Below are 22,789 nucleotides of genomic sequence, written 5' to 3' on the forward strand. Positions count from 1 at the left end.
GTGCACCAGAGATCTCGGTTGCAAGCTTTATGAAGACCTCTGATACTAGAAGCCTCTTTGGCAACACTCTTAGCACCAGCAGCAAGCCAGCAATAGAGAAGTGAGAAAATTACACCAATGTATGGATAATATTGAGCTTAACACAAACTTGGAAGTGGGCAAACAACAATACGTTCCAGGAAAGCAAATGTTACAAATTTCTGAGCTACTCCTGCAATTGTTAGAACAAGCTCCCGGTTCCGGAAAAAGCAAACAATTTTCACCGGTTAACCATGCAGAACAAAAATTCAGACTGCAGACAATCTAAAGAAAAGAAGAATGAATGTGCCACCTTGTTGCCATTTATGCTGCGATGAAGAGGAAATGGTAGTACATCTATTCCTCACATACAGATTCTCAAAGGAAATATGACAACGGCAGCTCCCAAAAAATATAGCGAAGAAGGTATGGGATCGCTGGGTTATCATAATTTGTTGGGCTGTATGGAAAGAAAGAAATGGAAGGATATCTTTAGATTCGAAGCTTATTCTACGCACAACACCTTGGAGAAAGACCTGCTGCTCCTTAAAAAGCTGGACATCAGTATACGAAGGTAAATGGGAGACGGCCTTAAATATGCTTATTGAAGATCTCGGTTAACAATAGAGCTCAAACTGCATGCATTGTGATGGCGAATCATCCTAAGATCCAGGCTCTTATTCTTGGTCCATGCTTTGTCTTTTTCCTACTATGACATGTGAGGGCTAAGCTCTGTTACGTGGTCACTTCATCTCCTCATCTGGATGAGTGGGTGAGCCCAATCTCTCCGAGGGGCGGACCCACCGAAGATGTAGAGCAGCCACCTTCTTTTCATATTGATCTTGTAAATATTTTCCTCTTTTAATGAAATTTGGTGGGTATTCATACCCTCCCTTTACATCCAAAAAAAAAAAAACAAAGAAAGAAAAAAGAACAGGGAAAACATTGATGGCATGTTCGGAAAAGACCCATGCCTCCGCTTGAGAATTTCGCAGGCTGGATGGAAAACATATAACCAAATATTATGTGCTTGTTGAACGGAGATGTGTTAATTTTTTTCATGTTTTGCCACTTAATATGTCATTTTGGTGAGGCAATCTCCCCTGCTAATCACTCTGCAATTCTAGAGACTGGTTTGATAGCAAGGAATATACTGTCCAATTGACCCTTTTTTTCATTAGTTTTTTAAGTTTAGGGGTTGCCCTTGGAAACTGGGGCTCCAAGTAGAATTAGATAAACGATGCATTTAGAAGGACGCTTGCATGCTCTGATACCGATATTCTGTGGAGTACAGCTAAGTGGAAATAATCACTTTGAGGTGTGTTGAAAATTAATTAAGATGACCTTGGCATGCATACAGTGATGTAATTAAACAAGATACCAAAAGGATTTGCCGTAACAAGAATAAACATCCCAAGTGATTCATTAGTATAAAAGATTCAAACGTCAAATATAGAGTAATCTAAAATTATTATTTTCTTTGCGCATAATTCCTCTCTCATACGAACGCACCATATGCAGCACGTGCTGTTATGAATCATGGCTTACATAAAACTGGGTCTGCGGAAGTTTTTAGGGAAAAAATGATTTCAGGGAAGAAGTTACATCGAAGTGAAGGAAATTTTATATATGACCTTTGGCGAGGCTTGAACTGGAAGTTCTCGTCCTCCCTTTTCTTACAAGACCCAATTTCCAAAATACAAACGAACTTTATCTGTCTTTATCTAAAAAGAAAATAAAAGAAAAGAAAAGAAAAATACCATCGAAGTACCATTGCTCTTGAACTTTCTTTCCAAAAGGAACGCGAAACGAAGACGCTTTTATCCAGATCCACAATCTCACATATGCATGCAAGATCCTCCAACCTCACGACACAAATTAACCATGCATATAGAAACTCCTTTCCAGGGACAAGCACCATAACTAACTAAATTTTTACATAGCAGATACATACATATATATATATATAGCGAGAGAGAGAGAGAGAGAGAGAGAGAGAGTTCAGACGCCGGAGCGGACGTCGGCGAACTTGGCCTTGATCCACTTGAAGCTGCTCCTGACCGAGGACTTGAGCTTAGCTTCGACGGTGAAGACGTTGTAGGCCGCGACACGCCGCTTGCGTTTGAGCTCGGGATCGCTGGAGGTGGCGAAGCCGTCCCGCTTCCCGCTCGGCCCGTTAAAGCTGTAGGAGTTGGATCGGATTTCGTCGAACACACCCGAATATGAAGACGAGTACGGGTACTCGGGGAAGGACCTACTCTTCTCCATTCGCGAGAGCGAGAGTGAGAGAGAGAGAGGAGGAGGAGGAGGCGAGGAAATAAAGAGAGAGGGAGAGAGAGAATTGAGACAGTGAGGGAGAGCGAATGATAGCTTTTAGGTAAAAATGCAAGGAGAATTAATGATGATGGAGCTGTGAACGTCGATAGTGGGGTGCCCCACGTGCGATGTTGGAAGGGAATTGCTTTCCTCCTCTCTCTCCACTTTCCCAAGTGGACTGGAATCCACAGGGTTTTCTTCTCTCTCTTTTTTTACATGTTACCCCGAGATATTTATGTTCGCAAATCGCAAACAACTTCTAGCCTGCACGTAACAATTTTTTTTTTTCCAAATAGAAAGATTGTTTGTACGACCAAGATAGCTTCAAATTACAATCATATCTGTTTGTTATTAAACTTATCATATTTTGGCGTTCGAGCCCGCAAGTTGATAATTATAAATTAAAAATCACTTAAAAAGTATTTCTTTTTCACTCCCCTTCTCTTCATGGGCTCGTTTGGTTCGTGAAAAAAAAAGAAAGAAAAAGTATGGTCAACGAAAAAGTAATGAGATGCCTCTTATTTTAATTGAAGTTTTCAAAGAAAAGAGATGAGAAAGTTGCATTTCCATGGAAATATTATTCCTACATCTCATGAAAAAGTATTTTTCATGAGAAACATGGAAAAGTTACTTTTTCATAGGCGGAAATTCGCTATTTTTATTTTTTTCCTAAAAAGACTCTTCAGCATTAAAGAAGCATTAAAAATCTAATTTTTATTAAGGGCATAATAAGAATTATACATAACTTTTCCAGAAAAGTGGATAGCCAACCAAACATAAGCACTTTGTAAATTTGTCACTTTTCCATAGTCAACCAAAATGCCAAAAATACTTTCCTAGACATCCTCTTCCTACAAATTTATTTCTCAAGAATTATATTTGTAGGAGGAAAAATGCTTTTCGCGAACCAAACGAGCCCTATTAGTTTCCTTTAATGAAAGTTATCCTCTCATAGGTCCCATACCCCCTCCCGCACCCTCCTAACCTCCCTGGGCCTCCAAAGAAAAAAAGGAAAAATAAAGAAAAAAAAATCTCACTGTAACCCTTAGCGATCCTTATTTGTGAAGCATCTGATTTTGATAATTAAAATATTTGATTAGATGTTCGGTTGGTAGCTCAGCTAATTAATACCCTGCTCTTTAAGTAAGAAACCTATATTCAAACTCAAGTGGTGAGGAACAAGTACTATATTCTTTTTTTTAAAAAAAAGTCTAGAAGTTTAAGCATTCTTTACTCGAATTATTGATTTGTATGGGTTCCTTGGAACAGTGCAATTTGACCTTCAAATGCCGCATCCAACAATTATACATGTGATCGACTGTCTTTAGATCCTTGTGTAACGACTGAACCAAACTTTAAATTGCAATCTCTCTCTCCAACTGAATTTATGGACCCAAAAGGCCGGGGAGGAGATGGGCTCCACTTTATCACTTCAAATTACCTAGTCTTTCACTCTTTTGTGAGTATAGCAAGTGCGTGAAGAAAGCAAAAAAGAAAAAGAAAGAAGAAAGCATACATCTCGGTTTCCGCTGCCAAAGTCCCTCTCTGTGTTGGCCTTCAGTGGTGGGTGGGCCCCTCGCCGGCCAGCACCTCAGGCCAAACACGAAGCATGGAGTTGATAATAAACAATCGGGTAAGTGCGGCCTCCAACAGGAAACCCTCCAAAACTACACAGCCAGGCGAGATTTAAGCACCATTTTAGGACCGAATCGGACAACTGATGAGCCTTGAGGCTCAACAAGCCTTAGGCGACCGAAAGGGCAAATCACTTTAAGCACCATTAGGTTCAAATGAATAGTTACTGTGCAATCACTTTTCAACCATCCAAATTGTCTTCCAATTAACTTTGGCTGCCAATTCCAATTCCGACGGGCAAATCCTTGGCGCTACCTTACAATCGATCCACAACAGCGTTGCAACCTAGCTAAAAGCCAAGCAGCAAAGGAAGGCGTGGTGTGGGGCTTGGGAACTGAGAGCACCCCTCCATCACGCGCCCGTGGTCCCGGCCGGCGTCCCGGTTGCCGACCCGACGCCCACTGCCTTTGAAGACCCCATGCCACCCCTGCCCGCACCTTAGTTACATAAATCGGATCCTTCCTCACCATCGTCCTCCGCTTTGTGTCCTAAGTATGCTATAAACGCTCTCGCGGCAGACCTCATTGATCCAACCTTCTTCGGTCTTCCTTGCCCGTCAATCATCAAATCCTTAAGAAGGAAGTCTTTCTCATACGCAGGAAAACTTGAGCATGTCTGCGGCGTAACGCCATTTTCTTATCTTAAAATGGCATTACGGATTTATTTGGATCAATTTTTGTGTACGGTCCAAAGAGATCTCGTGGTTGGATTTTTTTTTTTTCCCCAAATGGCGGTCGCACATCTTGGCTGCACTTTAGGAATGGCTTTGAGTGCCTTCAACCAGTGCAAGAAGTAGGCAGGAAAATGGGTAATAAAGGAAATCTAAATCGAGCTGCTAGTATCAACTTCTTTTTAAGACTAGCGTCCAGGGTGGAGCCTGGGTTCTTATGGGAAGTCGGTGTCTTTAAATTGGTAAAGATTAAATAACATGAATTCATGTATGGCAATGATTTGGAATGGCTATGTATTTTAAAAAATTATCATTTCATAAAGGGTGAGATGATGCGATGACAAATCTTGTCTATAAACATGAAAGCTGCAGCTTTTTTTTTTTTTTTTTGGCTGAAACTTTTGTGCTGAAACTAAGCTGCAGCTTTTAGGTTGATACTCCAAGCATAGCGAGCATCCTGAAAAGCAGCATTCAGCAAGAATACTGGAGATGTAACTTCAAAGGCCTTCCATCATCGCAGACAGCTCTGCACACAGGATGAAAGCATCAATTATTAAGACAGAGAAACAGTAAAGAAAAACACATTTAAAATCATCAAGATTTCATGGCATGTCATCAAGCCCCCTTATTACAATGATTATATACACACCAGCGTGTACTTTACGTACATGTAGAGTGTAGACATGCAAACTTGTGCGCATACATCTAGTTGTACAGCCATGATCAAGATGTATATATCTAATGTGCACGGACACACACAAAAAGGTAGCACATACAGGTGCATATGAACAGAGACATGCATGTCTCTGCTTATAGTTGCATAAACCATGCTAGTGTATGGGTGTATATACAATGTATTTATATCTTGTGCAGCTGTGCTATCTTATTACATATATATAACATAAATCCTCTTCCCTTGACCCTCTCGTTCCGGGAAAAATCGAAAAACCAAATACATTATATACTCGCCTCACTCTCAGAAAGATTGTTATACTCCGTTTGGTCCATGTGTGTCGACTGAGATATATAGGAAAAAAGATTAACCATTACAGTGCGCTGGTTTTAATATGAGCTATTTAAGAACTCGGAGTAGCATAGTAAAAATGATAGATCTCGGCAGATAAACTAAAGCTGCATCAGCCAACGTCTCGTGGACAGAGTCTATGTTGACCAGGATCGGGAGTCTGTTCTGATACCGTATTTGTTATTTCCCGATGCTGATGGACGCAGTTATCTAGCTGATATGATGGCCGGGCGAATACTGCAGAAGAAAATACGCTGGTTCAGCATTCTTTTAATATACGACTTTTTTGATATTCTGTGGCTGCAGGAGCTTCAGACTTTGAACTATTGAGATGGTGGTGCTTGGATTCTGAAAATTTTACCTACGGTGTTTGATGCCATGGTAGCAAGTCATATTCCCTAGTGATGTAAGATAAGAAAGGCATGCAGGCGAGTATTTTCTCCCCCAAATTTCCTTTTTTCTTTTAAAACGTCCACCATTGCTCGTAGCGGGGTAAAGAAGCAGCAGTAATGCTGTCTTGTCTTTGCTGGAGACGGTTGTGGGGAAGGGCTCGTTGGATCATACAGCTGAAAAATTGCTCCCTGGGTCATCCATCGAGCAGTTGCAACTTAAATGTTTGGCCTCATGTTTCCATGGTTCCACCTTCGACTTTCAGGCACCCATAATAGGCAAACTCCTCAGTTACAAACAACAGCAGAACATTTTGCTGACCATTCTGTTCATCGCAACTATTGAAGTCAATATGTATCAACAATCCACGGATTCGCAATAAAAAGGTGTAGCATGTTTGACCACAAGAAAGTAAATTAGCATGTTTATGAAGCCTTGAAGGAAGGTACCCCGTGCAATGGCTGTCACTTTAAAAAGTTTAAATAACATTATCAGTCAAGAAAAAGCACCAGAGGTCAATTTGATGCTGACCATAGGCTTGTTTAATGGGCAGTTAAGAGATTGCATCTCAGACACTCGTGTCCGTGAAATGTATCTCACTCGTGCTGCATAAAACATGCACCAGTACATTGAAGCTGCTCGCACCTGTGGCTCCTCCATAAACAAACACCATGTCACACAAAACCTGTAGGAAAATCTGTTTCATCTGCTTCTAAAAACAAAAGATTTGATGGCAGTCCAGTTTCCAGTTCCATATTCTATCAGAAAAAAAAACAATCTTTAGAGTTTAATGCAGTAGTAGATTTTCCATTTGTTCCATTGTAGCAACAGTCCCCACTCATATTAGCCAGACAAATCCATGCATATCTCAAGAGATGATAGTTAAGAACTACAATATGGGAACTACTAGAGTTGACCCGGATGGTTGCTTGAGCATTGTTGGCTGGTTTAACATAAGCATTACATGAGGAAACAGAGGATTTATTTCTTTCCGCTCTTCTTAAGACCAGTGCCTCCAAATGTTCCCTTCTGAGATGCCTTGGCCTTCAATTCCTTCAGTGCCTGTTTGGAAAAAAAAAAACATCGGGCCAAGTCAATTACCAGTTTCTTCTCGGGGGTAAGGAAAGAGATATCGATACACATCAAATGGTAGAATGCCATCACCTTTTCTTCCTCTTTCTTTTTCTGAAGCTTTGCAAGATCCTCCTACATAAAGCAGAAAAGAATTAATGCCGACATCTGAGTCAAAACGACAAACAGATGGATGAAAACAACACAGTATACAATAAAGCTAGAATGCTGCTAAAGAAGGGTAGAAAATCTACATGGCCTCACTTCTGTAGCTACAGACTCATGGACAGGCTAGCTTCTTCTATAAACCAACCAAACACATTACCAGAATGGAAAAAGAATGTATATTTTCATCAAACCATTAACCATTTCTCATCTGTTTATGTTTAACAGGAAACCACATATCAACTCAGCATGCAATAAAATTAACAAGAAAGAAAAATCTTAAGTATATGACTGAAGGTCTCACAAAGATAAGACTGGTAAATTTTCCTGCCGGCAGTAAATCTTTAACACTTTGAACTCCGATTACAAGACCAAACTGCCCGTCACAGGAATTCCGTTATTGCTTTGATGTAAGCAAGAAAACCAACTAACCCATCCTATCTGAACCAACAACATTTTGTAAGAAAATAGAATGAAATATGAACCCTTTATATGTCCAGTGAACAAATGAAGAGCAACCAAGCCGAATTGACCATTATCTGAAACTATCCAGTTTTATCGATACTGGATTTGAAAAATGGTTTGGTAAAGTTATAACTCTATGTAGATTTGGTATTTATCAACTCAAAATACCTTATACACCTTCATTCTCCATCCTGAGAATGTGGTCAAAGATCAGTTAATGTTTCTGCAACACATCACTGCACAATCAAATTTGGCAATTTCAACAGAATCACAAATAGGAGAGCCAACAACAGAAGATGTTATGTGTTTCAACGTCCCTTGAGGCTCTCTCACTGCAGAACATGACAATGAACGATGCCTCCTCTGTGGATGAGATGCCAAAATAAGCTCAAAACTCAACCATTTCCTTGAAGTCTAAACTTAGGGAGGAACAAAAGTTCAAAAATCATCACATATGATTCTAGAGAGATTCTCTGAGTGTCGGGGTTTATATCCCTACAATGTATTTTATGGGGTTTAATAGAAGTCCTCAAGTGTTCTCAGTCTGCCGTTTGAGCTTGAAAATCAGCCAGAATGCTTTTGGGTACTTTGCTTTGCACCAAAACTTATCCTAGTGAACAAATCTCTGTCCAACTGCCTAGTGAGGCACACCTATTTTGAGAACTAAAAGAGGTGCACAAACCTGCTTCACTGATGGGCATAAATATTGGGAACATAAATAAGATAGAAAATGAGCAAGATTGGTGTGCTTCTTCTATCTTCTTTCTTTTTTTCTTTTTTTTTTTTGTGTGTGTGGTGGGGTGGGGTGGGCGGAACGAGAGGGTTTGGATAAAGTTGAACAAGAATGTCTGCATAAAGTTTGTGTTGATCAGTTTCCCACAGCCAACCTATGAGAGTCTAATGATCCAAAATCAAGGTGTCAAATCTGAAATCTAGCAAGTTACTCTGCACTTTAAGCAGTGATATGACCATTTCGGTTCACATCTTCTTCTCCAACATTTAACCCCAAAATGATATCTACTAGAAAATAAAAATTTACACACCCCATAACTGCAATAGAAGACATGAAAGGACAATATAATGAGGTTTCAAAGATAGGAGGTCCAGTCACCCAAGGCATCCCTTTTTCTTTCTTGTATTTTCCTTCCTCTTTTTCCAAGGCATCCTTTTCTTGTATCTTCTTTTTTGTGATCACAGTAAGAGGGACATGACATGAAATTCATCACATCTAAAACCAAGATGATGGTGACCCCCTTCATGTAGTTATCACAGTCTTGGTTGACTTGGACAGATTGTTACATCCAACTTAAATAAAAAGCAGAACTAAGAGACCACAATAAATTTCTAATCCGAAAAGTTGGAGCCTCAAGCAAAATGGAAATTTCCTACTACCTCACCCCTTCCCCCCCAACCCCCCCCCCCCCCCCAACAAAAAAAAAAACACCTGCAAAAACCTTTTCTTTTCATCACACAAAGAAACCCCCACAGGTCATAAACATTTGAAGACAAGGAAGCTAAAGAGCAGAAAATATAACCTTAAAAATAAAATTATCTAGCCAAATCATTTCAAAACCTAGGATATATCATTTTGTTACTACTACATGGATCTCATCTTGAAATTATCCAAAATTTTGTGCTCTGCTATTAGATTGGCACAACCATATGGTGTCATCCAGCATAATATTTTTGCCTCTTGCAAATATGGCAGATTGATTTTCTAGTGATTCTCAACCTTATTATAGGGTACCTATTAGGCAAGGCTCATCATTGACCTTGGAAGATGTGATTAGACAAGAAACAGAACTTGAATTTTCAAACCAATAATAGACCTTGCGTTAGGTCCTTGCGGATTTCAGAGGTAGCGCCCCGTATCGGACATACAATACGGTGTAGATGCCGAACCGAGACTTGGTTTCTGTACCAAGTCTCGGTACACCATCTAAATAAATTGCAAAACATGTTTAGCTTCTCTGAAAACCCAGTAACAACCAGTTCCTTGGCCGCTATTAAACATTCAATACATATGTAACTTGCAGAAAAATAGCATGGTTATGGTTGATGAACATATCTAACTCCAGGTTATGCCCAAGAATGGAGACATAATGTCAAAAAAGTTCATTCAGATGACTACTCAAACAAGATCTGGACCATGTATTCTCAACTTCTCCATGAAGAGACTGTTTAATTTTACAATTAGTTGTGCCTTGCCAGAAATCTATCGTTCCTGAAAAAGAATCCCGAAACTGTTGATAGGACATAACGTTATATCCCGATCATGACAATTTATTATATTATTTCAACCTTACTGAACACTTATATTGGCTCTAAAAAGCATTAAAAAATATTCTAAACTTATCAGAAGACGAAATCTTGACCTATTTGACTAAAATATAAAAAACCCTAAACTCAAATATTACTTCTTTCTCTCCCAAGCCAAGCGCAGTGCAGCACGAGAAAACAAGCAGGCCTACTCAAGATATTGAAGAACGGTGGCCCGGGCATCAAATTACCGAGAGAGAGAGAGAAAGAGAGAGGGCGGGCACATGCTCAATCAAAAATTCAATCCGGAAATCAACAGTATTGGCAGGAGAAAAAGGGAGGTTCCCATCATGACAATTTAAGTTCGCTAATTCAACCTAATTGAACATTTATTTTAGCGCCAAAAAGCATACAAAAAAAAGATATCCCTAAATTATCAAAATACCAAGTGTTGGACAATAGTATATGAACAAAATTATACAAAGCCCCAATCCTTCAAGAATTCCCTTTCCGCTTTTCCATACCACAGAACGAAAAGTCCCAAGAAAACATCATTCTTGATAAATCATCTTACAACACGGAACCGGATCACGGTGAAAGCCAACATACCTCATCGTATTCCTTCTTCTGAACCTTTGGCTGCTTCAAAGGCTTCGCCTTTCCACCTGATACAAGGAACGGTCCACCTCAAATACAAATCCTCAAAGACGAGAGAGAGAGAGAGAGAGAGAGAGAGAGAGAGAGAGAGAGAGAAACCCTAACCTTGCTTCGACGACATGGTTGCTCGATCGGACGAGAAGGGAACAAACCCACCCCGAGAGCAAAAAGGGAGAGGAGAGAGAGAGAGAGAGAGAGAGAGAGAGAGAGACGGGAGGCCTTCGTTGACCTTGCTGCGGTCAGGATTGGCTTTTATTCCCAGCGCCGCTCTACATACTGCCGGGGAAGGGCAGAGCGGGTTGGTTCGGGGCAGCGCCCAGATGGGATGGGAAGTGGGCCTGGGCTTGGGCCGGTATGAGGCCTGTAGGGCCGGGCCTTAGCTAGCAAAGCTCCCGTCTCTGAAGGCTCTGATCGCAAAGCATACACCCGCCCTACCGTCTGCCTCATCAAAAAAGCGGATGAAGACTGGAGGGGAGAAGATTAACCGACTGTTGCATTTCTTTAGTAGTGCCACATTATCTAATACACCCTTATCTATTTTAATAATTAAGATTAATGTCTTCATAGTTTCAAAAACACTCCATAGGTATCCAAGAAAATCCCTCATTCAAAAAGAAAAAGTGATGTGTAGTATCTCAATATGGTGCTCGCTGGAATGGCTAGAGAGCATTAGCACATAATTAAACCTTTGAGATGCTTAATCTCCTGGTCTTTAAGCTTTTAGCACTCCTTAAGTATCTCTCTTATTATTTAACTCATGATACCGGGGAATATAAACTATTTGATTGACAATCTTTTCGCACATCAAGATAATTGTGCACTAAAGTGATATAAGTTATAAACCAACAGAATTAACCTTCTTTGCGTGCTAACTCAGGAAAACCAGGTCATGTAGTAAATGAGCAAATAGTGAAATACAAGGCTGAGTGGTTTTATTAATTACAATAGGAAAAATGAGCATAACTTTAGTATTTTATTACAACGTGCTAGTCCAACGCTCATTGGAGGGAAAAGTTGGTTAATATATTACCACAGCTAATGGAAACTTAGCCCTCGCAAGCAAAAAGTAGAGAATGAAGGCGAATGGGTTGGGTTGGGCTAGGATTGCTTGACCCAAGCTTTCCCTGGAGCTTCAGCTTGCATGCATCGGACGTGTTATTATACGATATTATTCAGATGTACTTACAGCTCATGTGATGTAAATTAGACAGAAATATGTATCGGTTGTTTAATTAGAGGAATTCATGGCTGTTGCTAATATAATTGGCTAATAGTTTAGAATTTAGCCCAATCAATCACCCAGGTACGGATGATGATCGTAGAAGAGATTACTCCGTGTACATTTCCAGGTTGTCGTCTTGTATTCCATAGATCCTATTTTATCTATATATTCCACGTCCCTCCATTGAAAATCTCTTTAACAGATGTTGATCACCTGCCAAGATCTAGCTGCAAATTTTGTTCATACCTTTCCAGCATGAAACGAGTAAGAAATTAATTAGGTGGTCGCATCCCTCCACCTAGTAAGCATAGTTTCTATGGATGAGTGTTGAATGGTCTCTCTCTCTCTCTCTCTCTCTCTCTCTCTCTCTCTCAGAGGAAAAAAAAAACAAGAAAAAGAAATTTAAGTTTTGAACTTCCATTCCGTTGGTATATTATCTTATATCGATGATCCGGCAAATTGAAAAATGTCTCACGTACGAGAGCATATACTTTTGGGATTTTAACTTTTGATAGTTTATATTCTCCGGTATCGTGAGTTTTGATTTTTTTTTTATGATTTCCATGAATATATTTATACTTGATTAATTTAAATCATCCAATTTACTAAAAAGAAAAATCCATCCCTTGGATTGACGATATTTTAGCATGTCAGGTATATATGGTAAATAGCAATAGCTATATGTAAATGCTAGTTTATCTGTGCAAAAAGGAACGAGCAACTATGGAATAATCCAACAAGCAAAAAAAAAGTTTTGGGTTCGAAGAATAGCTAATATTATATTATATCAAAAAATATAATAGAAAATAAAATTATCATCAATGGCATCAATTTGTGTATACGAAAAAAGTTAATAAAATTATCAAAGGATAGGTAACAAAGAAAGTTTTTGAGTTGGGTTCTACCGAAAAAAGGATAGCTAATATTGTTTATACCTTATTCGCCAGCAATGATATCACTTTGTGGACTCACTAATATCATATCAAAAAATTGATGACCCAACATCTTCTATCAGGCATGTATCATATGACCCTAGCAAGCAAATTAAAAGAAAGAACAGTAGCTTTACACCACCTCACCCCCTTCTCTTTTCGAACTTATCATACACCCTCCCATCGAGAGAGAGAGAGAGAGAGAGAGTTATGGAGATAGGCCTCAACTGTTGCTTCCTGTCGTGTCGATTTCTTGTTTGCATCCTCTCAGGGTGGCGGTGAGTCCTTTGGATGGAAAGTAATATGGACATGTGGAGGACCACATTGACTGGAACAAGGCCGAGAGGCTATTGGTTCTTAATTATGTATTCGGGAATTAATGATGGTTTTGGTTAATAAAAGTAGCTCGGTATCAGTCTGCCGACTTCTCTGCTTGTTTATCTTGGCCTCTAAGAGCTATTGTGATCTTATGGGGAAGCTTATCATATGGTTGCTGCACTCTAATTAGCTATGCCCCCCTTAATTGTTTCTCTTTGGTTTCGATAGGTGGAAGCTGTTTCTTTTCTCTGAGTAATGCTCCTTAGGCCTCTCCATAGGCTAAATATATGAGAAAAAAAACTGGTCAACTATCATCCATCTCGGAGGCAAAAAAAAAAGAAAGAAGAAAAGATGGTTATAGCACTACTGTGGTGGATTTATGAAGAAATTCCAGCACGCATACTTTGATTTGCGTCTGTCCTTCAGACAGACAATGTCATGGGAAGAAACAAAAATCGAGCTCTATATTAATACAAAAGTGGAGGGCACATCAATCGACTAATTCCACTCTAGATACATTAAAAAAAAAAAATAAAGAATAAAAACTTCTAGATGCAGAATAGTAGGGGCCCAACCACTTTCCAATTAAAGCGCTCTCTTTCTTTCTCTCATCTCTGAAAGAAACGGTGGTTGCCGTCGTTACCCAACCAGCCAAGGTTATGTCGAAAGCAAAGCTGCATCCCATGAGCAAAGACGACAATATTTTTAAGCAGCAGGAGCTAGGCCTGCAGACTCGAAACTGGAAGCGCAAAAAGAGGATAAAGACGAAGCTACCGCTGTCAAAAGCCAAAGAAAAGGGGGAAAGAGTAGTCGGAGAAGAGGGGCCGGGAAAAGCTGTGGGCTCCTCCGGAGTACCAGACTACTCTCGATCCAATCGTTTTCTTCAGAGGTTTCAGCATCACCTATCACATTCACACGCTACGAAGGCCTACGAAAGCATGCATCCGTAAACAGGCTTTTTATAATTACACGTCTCTCCTTTTCTGCGACCAAAAGCCCCCTCCCACATATATGCTTGAGATAACGACCGACTCCATGCCTCTGAAATCTGAATGCAACCACCACGTGCAATGCAGCTGCACAGTCTTGCAAACTTATTTGACACAATTAGCCCCAGTTTTGTCTCCTCAGTACGTAGGCGAACCACGTCTGAGGATAAGATATGGACGTCCCTGAATTAGTTCCTGAAATAGTTCAATCCTAGTACAGATATTTACTCTTTTTGAGCTCCCTCATGCATTCCATCCTAGTCCTTGCACAACCCACACGCCTCTCTCCTGCCAAACGCCCCATACCCCAAGTCAGCAAAGAGAGCCCAGAAGGCCTCAGTGTTTGATCAACGAAAGAGCATCATCAACAACCAACTGAAGGGCAATTTCCTCTAACTGAAGTACATATCGCTACTGATAGAGGCGATGATGGATGGTATGAATCATGATGGATCACCAAGAAGGGGAGCAGCACAGAGAGTAGGATGATGAAGAGGAAGAGACCCTATTAGTCTCGGTGGCACTTGCCGAGGTGGGAAGGGACCGCCGCCCCTCCATCAAACCCGCTGCTGATAAAGCTTGGGGGGGCACGGAAGGGAGCTTCTTCATGACGGTTAGCTGCGGAGAGTAGTCGCTCTCGGTCTCCTCTTCAGGATCAGGTCCCAAATGCGAAGGCGAAGCGTCTGGCGTCTCAAAAGGGGTACCCTTGTCGTCCCCTCCACCAATCCCGTTGTAGATGGGATTGGAGATGCAAACAAAATGATCGGGAGCAGCAGAGTCGACGGCGGCAGAGGAAATGCGGTGGATGCAAGGCGAAGCCGGCACCGATGGGGATTCATGCTCCACAGTTAATACCATGCGGGATTTGCATTCTTCTTGTTTTGGTGGTAAAGCTGCTGCTGCCGCCGCTGTGGCCGCCTCGAGGTTGGGGATGGTGAGGAGGAAGGTTGTTGGAGCTTGAAGGACGCCGTGGGCGTAGAAAGGGAAGCTCAGGGGCGGAGTTGGAGGGTCCTCTTCTGCTTCCGCCGCCGCTCCTGCATCGCTCGTGTTGGGCGCTGCCCTCTCGAACCGGTGCTTCCGACGGCAGAGAAGGGAGCACAGGAGGTCGGCGAGGATGACCGAGAGAAGAGTGAAGACTAAAGCGAGGCTTAGAGCAATGGCCAGTGCTGCCCCCATTGCCGGCCTTTGCTCTTTGCTTTCTCCGAAAACATAAATACAAATAATGGCAGAAACAGAAGCCTAGTTTATTTATCTTGAAGGGACGGCGAATCTTGGATTAATTTTGGCGGGAAGTCGTCGTCTTCCGTTGACTGTGAATGCGAGGTGGCCACGCGAATCTTTGGCGGGCGTCCTGGTCCACCCCCTCTTCTCTCTCCCTCGTGAAAAAAAGGAAACACGGGGTAGGGAGCTTTAATTACTAGTTTTAGGTGAGGTTCGCACCGCATGCTCTCTCTTGCTCGATGGGTTCGGGGTTTGATAAAGAAACAATGGAGACAACCGAAGTAGCTTTTGTTTAAATAATGAGCCACCGGAAACTGTGTTCCTTCATGGAACCATAAAGGAAAGGGTACATCTAAATAACGAGACAAGACAAAAGGAAGCTGGGAACGAACAGGGTCATGAATTCAGAGGAATGCCACGAACGCATGGAATACTTAAAATTTTATAAAATCCATCAACGTCGCAAGTAGTTGGCAGCATATGCACAAAGATGATACTCTGATTTACCTAGGAAGATAAACGAAAAAAGAACAGCAATGCGTTAGTGTAATCCGACAATTTTTTTTGTTTTTTCCTTTTTGTGGTACAAGCTCGTGCAGTTCGACACCAGCACTTGGCTTCGAACATGCTTCGAGTGAACCAACACAAGAGGGCAGGAAGGACCTGCGGGAAGGCACCGTGCCATCTAAAAAGATGCAGGGGGAAAAAAATATCGGCAGATCAAATATATAGACGCTCTCAAGATCTCCTCAAGGCATTGAACCGCGCAGCCAACTCATCATAGTTCGGCAGCCTCGGATGCACACGCCCAGCATTAGGGCTCGGCATGTCAGGCTGCACTGAAGCAGCACGAGAAGAATGCCTTGGGACACCTGCTGCTCCTGGGCTTGCCTGTTCTGGAGGGAGCGAGCTACTTCCAACAGGAGCATGCACCGACTCTCTCAGGCCAGCACGGATTTTATCACTAATCTCATGCTCCACATGATCCGTGAGAGGGGCCTTGCTCCTCCTTCGTGCCTTGCTGGCTTCGCTTGCCAAACCTTTCTTTCTGTCATGTATCAGGAGCCTATCCACGATCATTTTATCCATCTCAACATCCACGGGTGGTCCTGGGTGCCTATCCATGAACTTCTCATTGTAAACATCATCTTTAGCTTCAAGACAGGCAGAAGTGCCCCTCCTGCCTGCATCATTTCCTCGACCGCTTGGGGTTCGGCTCGTGATCTCTTCGCCGATGATACTGTCGGAAGTGTCGACGACTGCTGGCCTGGTGAACCTCCTCCTAACAGAAACAGGCGTCGGCTTCGGCTTCGGCTTCCGCTTCTCATCACCAAACACTCCACCCTTCGGATCTTCACTGCCATCATATCTGTCACTGCCATCAATGGTAGAATCTTGAATAGTTTGATCAGGGTGGGATGGAGGGTTCTTGACTCCTGATCTAACATAAGGCGGGCGAAAATTAATCAGTCTCTCATTATTCACTCGTCCCACGGGCCGCCTCTCTAAACTAGTATAACCTAACCCTTCTTCCGCCTTTCCCAATCTGTCACATATTAAGCCATTGCCATTCTTTTCTTCATAAGATTTGGTGTATGGAGGAGCCATATTGGTAGCTGTACCATTTGAAGATTTCTTAGCATCGATTGCCTGCTTCTCAGGGCCAATGGTATCAAGTGCCCCTTGAGCATCTTCTGTCCATTTATGGGCAAGACCATCTTTAAGCTGATCATGATTATAGGTGCCATTCTGACTGCTTCTCGGTTTAATGTATGAAGGAACTTCAGCACCACAGAAGTCTGGCTCCACATTCTCTGGTTCATCAGCGACTACTTTTCTAGTCTTCTCTATGGGGTCATGCAAGAAGCCATCTTCGATAGTTGTATCTACATGACTATCTTTGGTCTCCTGCACTCGTTTCCGCACGCTAACTGGAGCATGTTCGTGTTTTCCCTTGGATGAAATCTCCTCCTTAGCTCCATTAGGCAGCCTGGTTGAAGGCTCATCATCGCTGGCACCGCGGTGGTGCATACCATTCTTAGGTTGGTCCTAAAATAGTCAGGGAAATAGTGAATTAATGAATATATCCAGCATTTCTAGAAGGCTGAATTCTGTATCAACCAAATCTAAAGCAGATATAAAACAAAACGTTTACACATATATGGAGCTTACAGATTTAGGTGCAGACAGATTAGACACTTGATGTCCGAAAGCACTGGAATCCCATGTTACAGAGAACTCTTGAGCAATATCTTTAATCAGCTGTAGCTTCTTTTCTTGGGAGAATGATCTCTTCCGAATTTTCTCAACAAACTGATAACAAGAGATCATGCTCATCAGAGACAGAAAAAAAACAGGGAAAGAGCTGAATGTAGTGGAAGTGGGGCACACATGGTTTAGTACCTCAGCCTTGACAGAGGACTCCATATGACTTCCATACCGTTCTGTAAATAAACGCCTGAGATCACATAACTCTGGCAGATCTGAAAATCTGGCTGCCGCAAAAATTAGAGTTGAGATGGGTTCCACAGCTTCCTGAGGGCATTCTCTAATAAAAGGAAGAACGGAAATATATTTTGTCACTATGACATTATCATAACCAAGAGCAAAATGGAACAGAGAAAATAAAAGAAGAAAGAGAGAAAAAAACTCTGGATATCCACCTTTAAAACATGTAAAGCTTTAGGTATATGGCATCATGTCTTATTAGAATTATTTTAACTTAAATTTCGGAAGCAAGCAGTTTGCTGACATAAGTGCTTTGGTAGTGACATATGCATGGTCCATAATCTGTAAAAAGAAAAGATTACATATGAAAGATTGAATAATATGGACAACCGACGCATTTCAATTTTGAATCTCGGTCGATACTCCAATCTTAAAAAATGGTATTCATGAGCCTCAGAATAGGTATGCAGCAGAATATCAATCATCTCCAACCTCCATTATTCACTCTAACTTGAGAGTCAAAGCCACTATGAAGTACCATCAGGCATCAGATTGTAGAAATCCATGTACCTAATTAGCACTCTGAATGAACGAGCCCACCCTAAATATTTGTTTTTTAATAAAGAAAAAAATTGTTTGAACTGTTGGAAAAAACTTCTGATGATATATGAATTAGTGAAACCTTATGAATCCAGATCTCGTGAGGAAAGTTCCAATTAAAACACTTGCCTTGTTTACATATGATACAATAAAAGATAAAAGTAGCCCTTGGACATAAAAGGGCCTAGACTGTACCACTAAAATCTGAAGAGACGGGCACTTAAAGTCACGGTGGGGTGATGGGAAAGATTTGAAGATGCACTAAGCAATAGATGATGAACCTCGAATGAGACCACAAAGCATAGCATCATTCTTGATGCTAAATGAAAATACTTATGGCAAAATTTTGTGTTCGCATGAACAATAGCAGTAATTGCACTGGTATAACTTTTCTGACATCATTGATTTTTCTTCGAATTTCGATTTTATCAGAATCTAATAAATGGACTGCTGGATCTGAAGGGTTAATCTTGATATCTTTTCTATTGAGAACAAAGTTAATTTTAACCATAGAAACATTAAAGATGCAGAACCATGTAAGATCAAACAATACAAAACAGTTCAACAAGTTGTAATATGGACCATCATTTGCTTTTCTTGATTCTTCTCCATCAACCAGACCCCACACTATTGTTAGAGACACATTACACTTACCAAACAACTAGCCTTTTCTACCCAGAAAAAAAGGTAGCCTTAATAGCATCAAGACATACGGAAAGAAAAGATTGGTTCCAATAGTAAGGACAAACAATCAATAACTTTTCTTTCAAATAGTGCTAGTTAGCAAATATTCTTCCAGAGAATATAAAAATACTGAAAGTTCTTAAGATGCTATCTCAAGTTGCTAGGTCACACAAAGCTAGAAAGGGTCTATTTGAAGAAAAAACCTGAAAGGGGGGGCACATCACTGTCAGGGGCTTCAATGAGAATAACAACCTAGTAATCTTGTATATGAAAGCTGAATATGGAAGGTCAATGTTAGGTGAACTCGAAAGAGAAATATACTTTAAAACAGCCATTTGCTTCCATTTGCTTCAATGTTAGGACTGGATTTTACTTAAATGCAAACTTAAAATTTCAAAAATGACCATGGTATTTTGCTCCATTTTGGAGCTTCTCTGAAAAAGTACTTTTAGGCCCCGTCGGAAAACTGTTTTGGGTTATAATTTTTTTTTTCTTTTTAGACCAAAATACCCATTATAAAATATAATAATTATAGAAAATAATATTATTAATATATAAAAATAATAATTATAATATTTTATACATTTATTATTGTATTATACTATACATATAATATTATATTACATTATATCATAATACATTGATATATTATGTTATATAATATCAAATTATGTTATATTATTATTCTATAGTATACAATATTATATTACTATATTATAATAATATTATATTACATTATAGTAATATTATTCTATATTATATATTTATGTATTAATACATATTATATTTTATTATGCTCTGTTGTATAATAATATGCAATGTCCTTTATGGTCATTTTATCATACCAAAAATACTTCCTCAGTTTGTTTATCAAACACATATTAAAGTCTCACAGCACTTTATAAATATAGTTACCAAACAGCAAATAGCTTTTTTATAAAAACTCTATTCAAAAAGCTCTACTTCAAAAACCTTTACTTCCAAAAGCTTTATTGCCAACAGCTCTGCCAAATGGGGCCTTAGTCTAGTCACCTACAAGGAGCAATTTTGTTGATACTTCAGCCCTACATATTTCTCACAATGCCATAACAAAACCTAACAATGCCATTCAGCCATCAAGGTTTCTTTCTTATCTTTTGTTTCATCTAGCACCACCATTCTAGCCCTTTAGGGTAGTCTCATCCCCATTCCACAATGTTTCCCCTACCTTATCATCCCTTAAATCTTCTCTCTCGCAAGGAAAAACAAGATCTTCCTACATTTGGTTCTTCTGATTCTCTGAGCTTAAGATCATTTTCAGCACTGATACACTTATATGTTTATCCTCAACTGAATTCCAAGTAGTCTTAACTGTGTCATTTGACAATAGTTAGAATAATTTTACTTATTGCAAGAGGATAGGCTTGCTGGAAAGCTTATATTAATGATAATACCACGGCACATATGTAGGAATATCTGAGTTTAAGATCGCTATAATCAGCTAATAGAGTGAGACAGTTAGACTGAAGTTTCTGTCTGGCAGAGTGTTGTCATAGATACTATCGAACAAATAAGTATGACAGATGATACAAAGTATAACATAAGAAGTATCAGAAAGCTGAAAACAAAAAAAATCATTTGATCTAGTGGTCAGCATTCAGCACTGGAAATCAATGATCACTTATTCATGCCTGAACTAAAGCTAGTGAAACTGTGGATACCTCTGCTTTTGTAAGGTTGGAAGCTGCTTCAAGATACTTTCACAGCATTGCTCGATCATATCATAGCAATATGTGTGATTTATTTCCACAATGAGAGCATCCATCTGTTATAGAAAAGAAGAACCATAATTTTTTTTTATTAAAAAAGAAAAAATATCATAAAATGTATGAAAACCAATGGCAATGAGCAAAAATTGAGGAAGAGAACTTCATAGATAAGTCAATATCCATAGTAGCAGCATAACTCGTGTCAAACTGTCAACACTGATAATGCATAAAGTAGCAAGGCCAAAAGAAATCATGATGCAGCTCGAATGAAAAGTCGAACCTGTGTATTTATTTCAAACTTAACAAAAGAGAAGAATATCCTAATTTACATATATTTGGAACTTCGCTTTGGATTTGATGTCAACCCTCCCTCTTTTTGGCAGCAAAAACAAGTTTGGGGGGAAAAAACACCATAAGACATGCAAGTCCAATTGATGCATTGGATGAGCTACCTTAGTGGAAGTTTAGCTACATATCTCTAAAAGTCAAACAGTATACTTCTGATATACTAAGTCTGAAGTCATTTCCATCAGCTCCAGCAATGTGGTCTCCATTAGCTGCCAAGATAAGCTGCCTACTGTAATCTTACAGAATATTAAGCTCAACTTTGCTGGAACAGATAATAAATCTGGCTTAAATTGCCTGTGTAATAGTAGGACTAGTACCACTAAATCAACATGCATGCAACCCCACAAGGCTCATCTATGGACTGGAATGTCAGATTACATAAAACACACCGTAAATGGAACCAAATTCGAAATTCAAACTTAGCATTCGCTCTAAAATTCAATGAAACTTTTTCCCCATGATATGCGATCGCAGAAAATCGCTCAAATTATATTTATATTCTATTCTTGCTGTGCTAAGAGGCAAAGACATTCAATAGGCAAGAAAACACAAAGCCGTTTTAAATGATATATGAGAAAAATTTTCTTTTTCTTCATTGCAAGAAATCACAAAGAGGGCAGATCAAAAAGGAAAAGAGCTATAAATTCTCGTCAGAAAAGACAGGGTTGCGGAATTAAAGATTGGAAGAGGGCACGAAATCTCCTCAAAAAGACAACTTGCATCATCTTCTAAGCTCAGGTCTCCGTATTAAATTGAAAGCCAGAGATCGGCCGGAAGCTAAACATCCCCCTTCTAATGATTATTCTAGCTCCATTACAGGCATCTTTAATTCATTATTAATTTCTCCATTACGTAAAAGGACTAGCGAGAGTCAAGAAAAATTCAACAGAAGAAGAAAGAAAACGAAAAGGAAAGAAGAGCAAGAATGGAGAACCCACTCGGCCATAGGCGTTGTCGTCGTGGCCATTGTTAAGGAGGTCGGCCACGTCTTTCTTGAGGAACCTCACCATCGCCCTCTTCTTGTTCCTGATCATCGCTATGCGCGAATTTATGCACTTGATCGCGTGCTTGCTGCAAGCCCCGTTCGCAACAATCTTAGACCAAGAAGAGAGAGATAACAATCAAAAATTTCAGGACAAGAAGAAGAAAGATTACCATTTGTTGGAAAACTTCCGGCCGAGCAGGCTGTCGAACATCTTCTTGTTTTCCTCTCTCTCACTCACTATTTTCCTCCTCTTTATCTCTCTCTCTCTCTCTCTTTTCTTCTTCTTCTTCTTCTTCGTCTTATATTTCAATGTACTTATGGAACGAACGAATGGAGGAAGAGGAGGGAGAGAAAGAAATGAATCAGGACGGTGGTGGAGGTGTGGCTACCATTAACGCTACGAGCGAGAGAGCCAGCGAGAAACAAAAAATAAAAAGATAAAAAAAAAAATGGAAGAAACAGCGAGAGATGGGGGACAAGGGGAAGAAGGGAAAAGAGAGAACGAAAAGGTGGTGTGAGGAGGGAGGGTGGTGATGAGCTGTAGATGGCGAGGAGCCAGTTAGTAGAAAGCAAAGCGATAAGCCCTCAAACATTATTAATATATTAATTTCGTCAACTATGAAG

The 22,789-nt window shown here is 40.2% G+C and overlaps 3 protein-coding genes and 1 long non-coding RNA gene across 6 annotated transcripts; all 4 read right to left on the reverse strand.

Annotated features, from left to right (window-relative positions):
• Positions 1-310: 310 nt before the first annotated feature.
• LOC148700546 (uncharacterized) lies at positions 311-2,393 on the reverse strand. The gene has a single exon (XM_088706241.2). It carries the CDS (start codon positions 2,284-2,286, stop codon positions 2,020-2,022), a length of 267 nt encoding a protein of 88 aa, XP_088562367.2. The 5' UTR covers positions 2,287-2,393; the 3' UTR covers positions 311-2,019.
• A 2,757-nt stretch (positions 2,394-5,150) lies between these two features.
• LOC103710079 (uncharacterized) lies at positions 5,151-10,937 on the reverse strand. 3 transcript variants are annotated; one of them, XR_015970961.2, is made up of 6 exons: positions 10,776-10,937; positions 10,623-10,678; positions 7,218-7,259; positions 6,025-7,115; positions 5,836-5,900; positions 5,151-5,165 (listed from the first exon to the last, which is right to left on the reverse strand). It is a non-coding gene; the product is annotated as an uncharacterized LOC103710079 (long non-coding RNA). The 3 variants fall into 3 exon arrangements; XR_016397875.1 differs by having other exon boundaries at positions 5,836-7,115; XR_005506973.3 differs by lacking the exons at positions 5,151-5,165; positions 5,836-5,900 and having other exon boundaries at positions 6,364-6,378; positions 6,585-7,115.
• A 3,510-nt stretch (positions 10,938-14,447) lies between these two features.
• On the reverse strand, positions 14,448-15,436 carry LOC120104614 (uncharacterized). Its single transcript, XM_039116058.3, has one exon. The coding sequence runs from the start codon at positions 15,305-15,307 to the stop codon at positions 14,585-14,587; it is 723 nt and encodes a 240-aa protein (XP_038971986.3). The 5' UTR covers positions 15,308-15,436; the 3' UTR covers positions 14,448-14,584.
• A 456-nt stretch (positions 15,437-15,892) lies between these two features.
• LOC103710082 (uncharacterized) lies at positions 15,893-22,736 on the reverse strand. The gene is made up of 6 exons (XM_008795691.6): positions 22,336-22,736; positions 22,119-22,251; positions 20,785-20,888; positions 17,756-17,900; positions 17,525-17,665; positions 15,893-17,401 (listed from the first exon to the last, which is right to left on the reverse strand). Exons 1-6 carry the CDS (start codon positions 22,374-22,376, stop codon positions 16,091-16,093), a joined length of 1,875 nt encoding a protein of 624 aa, XP_008793913.4. The 5' UTR covers positions 22,377-22,736; the 3' UTR covers positions 15,893-16,090.
• Positions 22,737-22,789: the final 53 nt, after the last annotated feature.

Source organism: Phoenix dactylifera, chromosome 11 (assembly GCF_051530095.1).
Source record: "Phoenix dactylifera cultivar Ajwa chromosome 11, Ajwa_hap1_PhDact_Kaust_v1.1, whole genome shotgun sequence".
In the NCBI taxonomy this organism is placed as follows: Eukaryota; Viridiplantae; Streptophyta; class Magnoliopsida; order Arecales; family Arecaceae; genus Phoenix; species Phoenix dactylifera.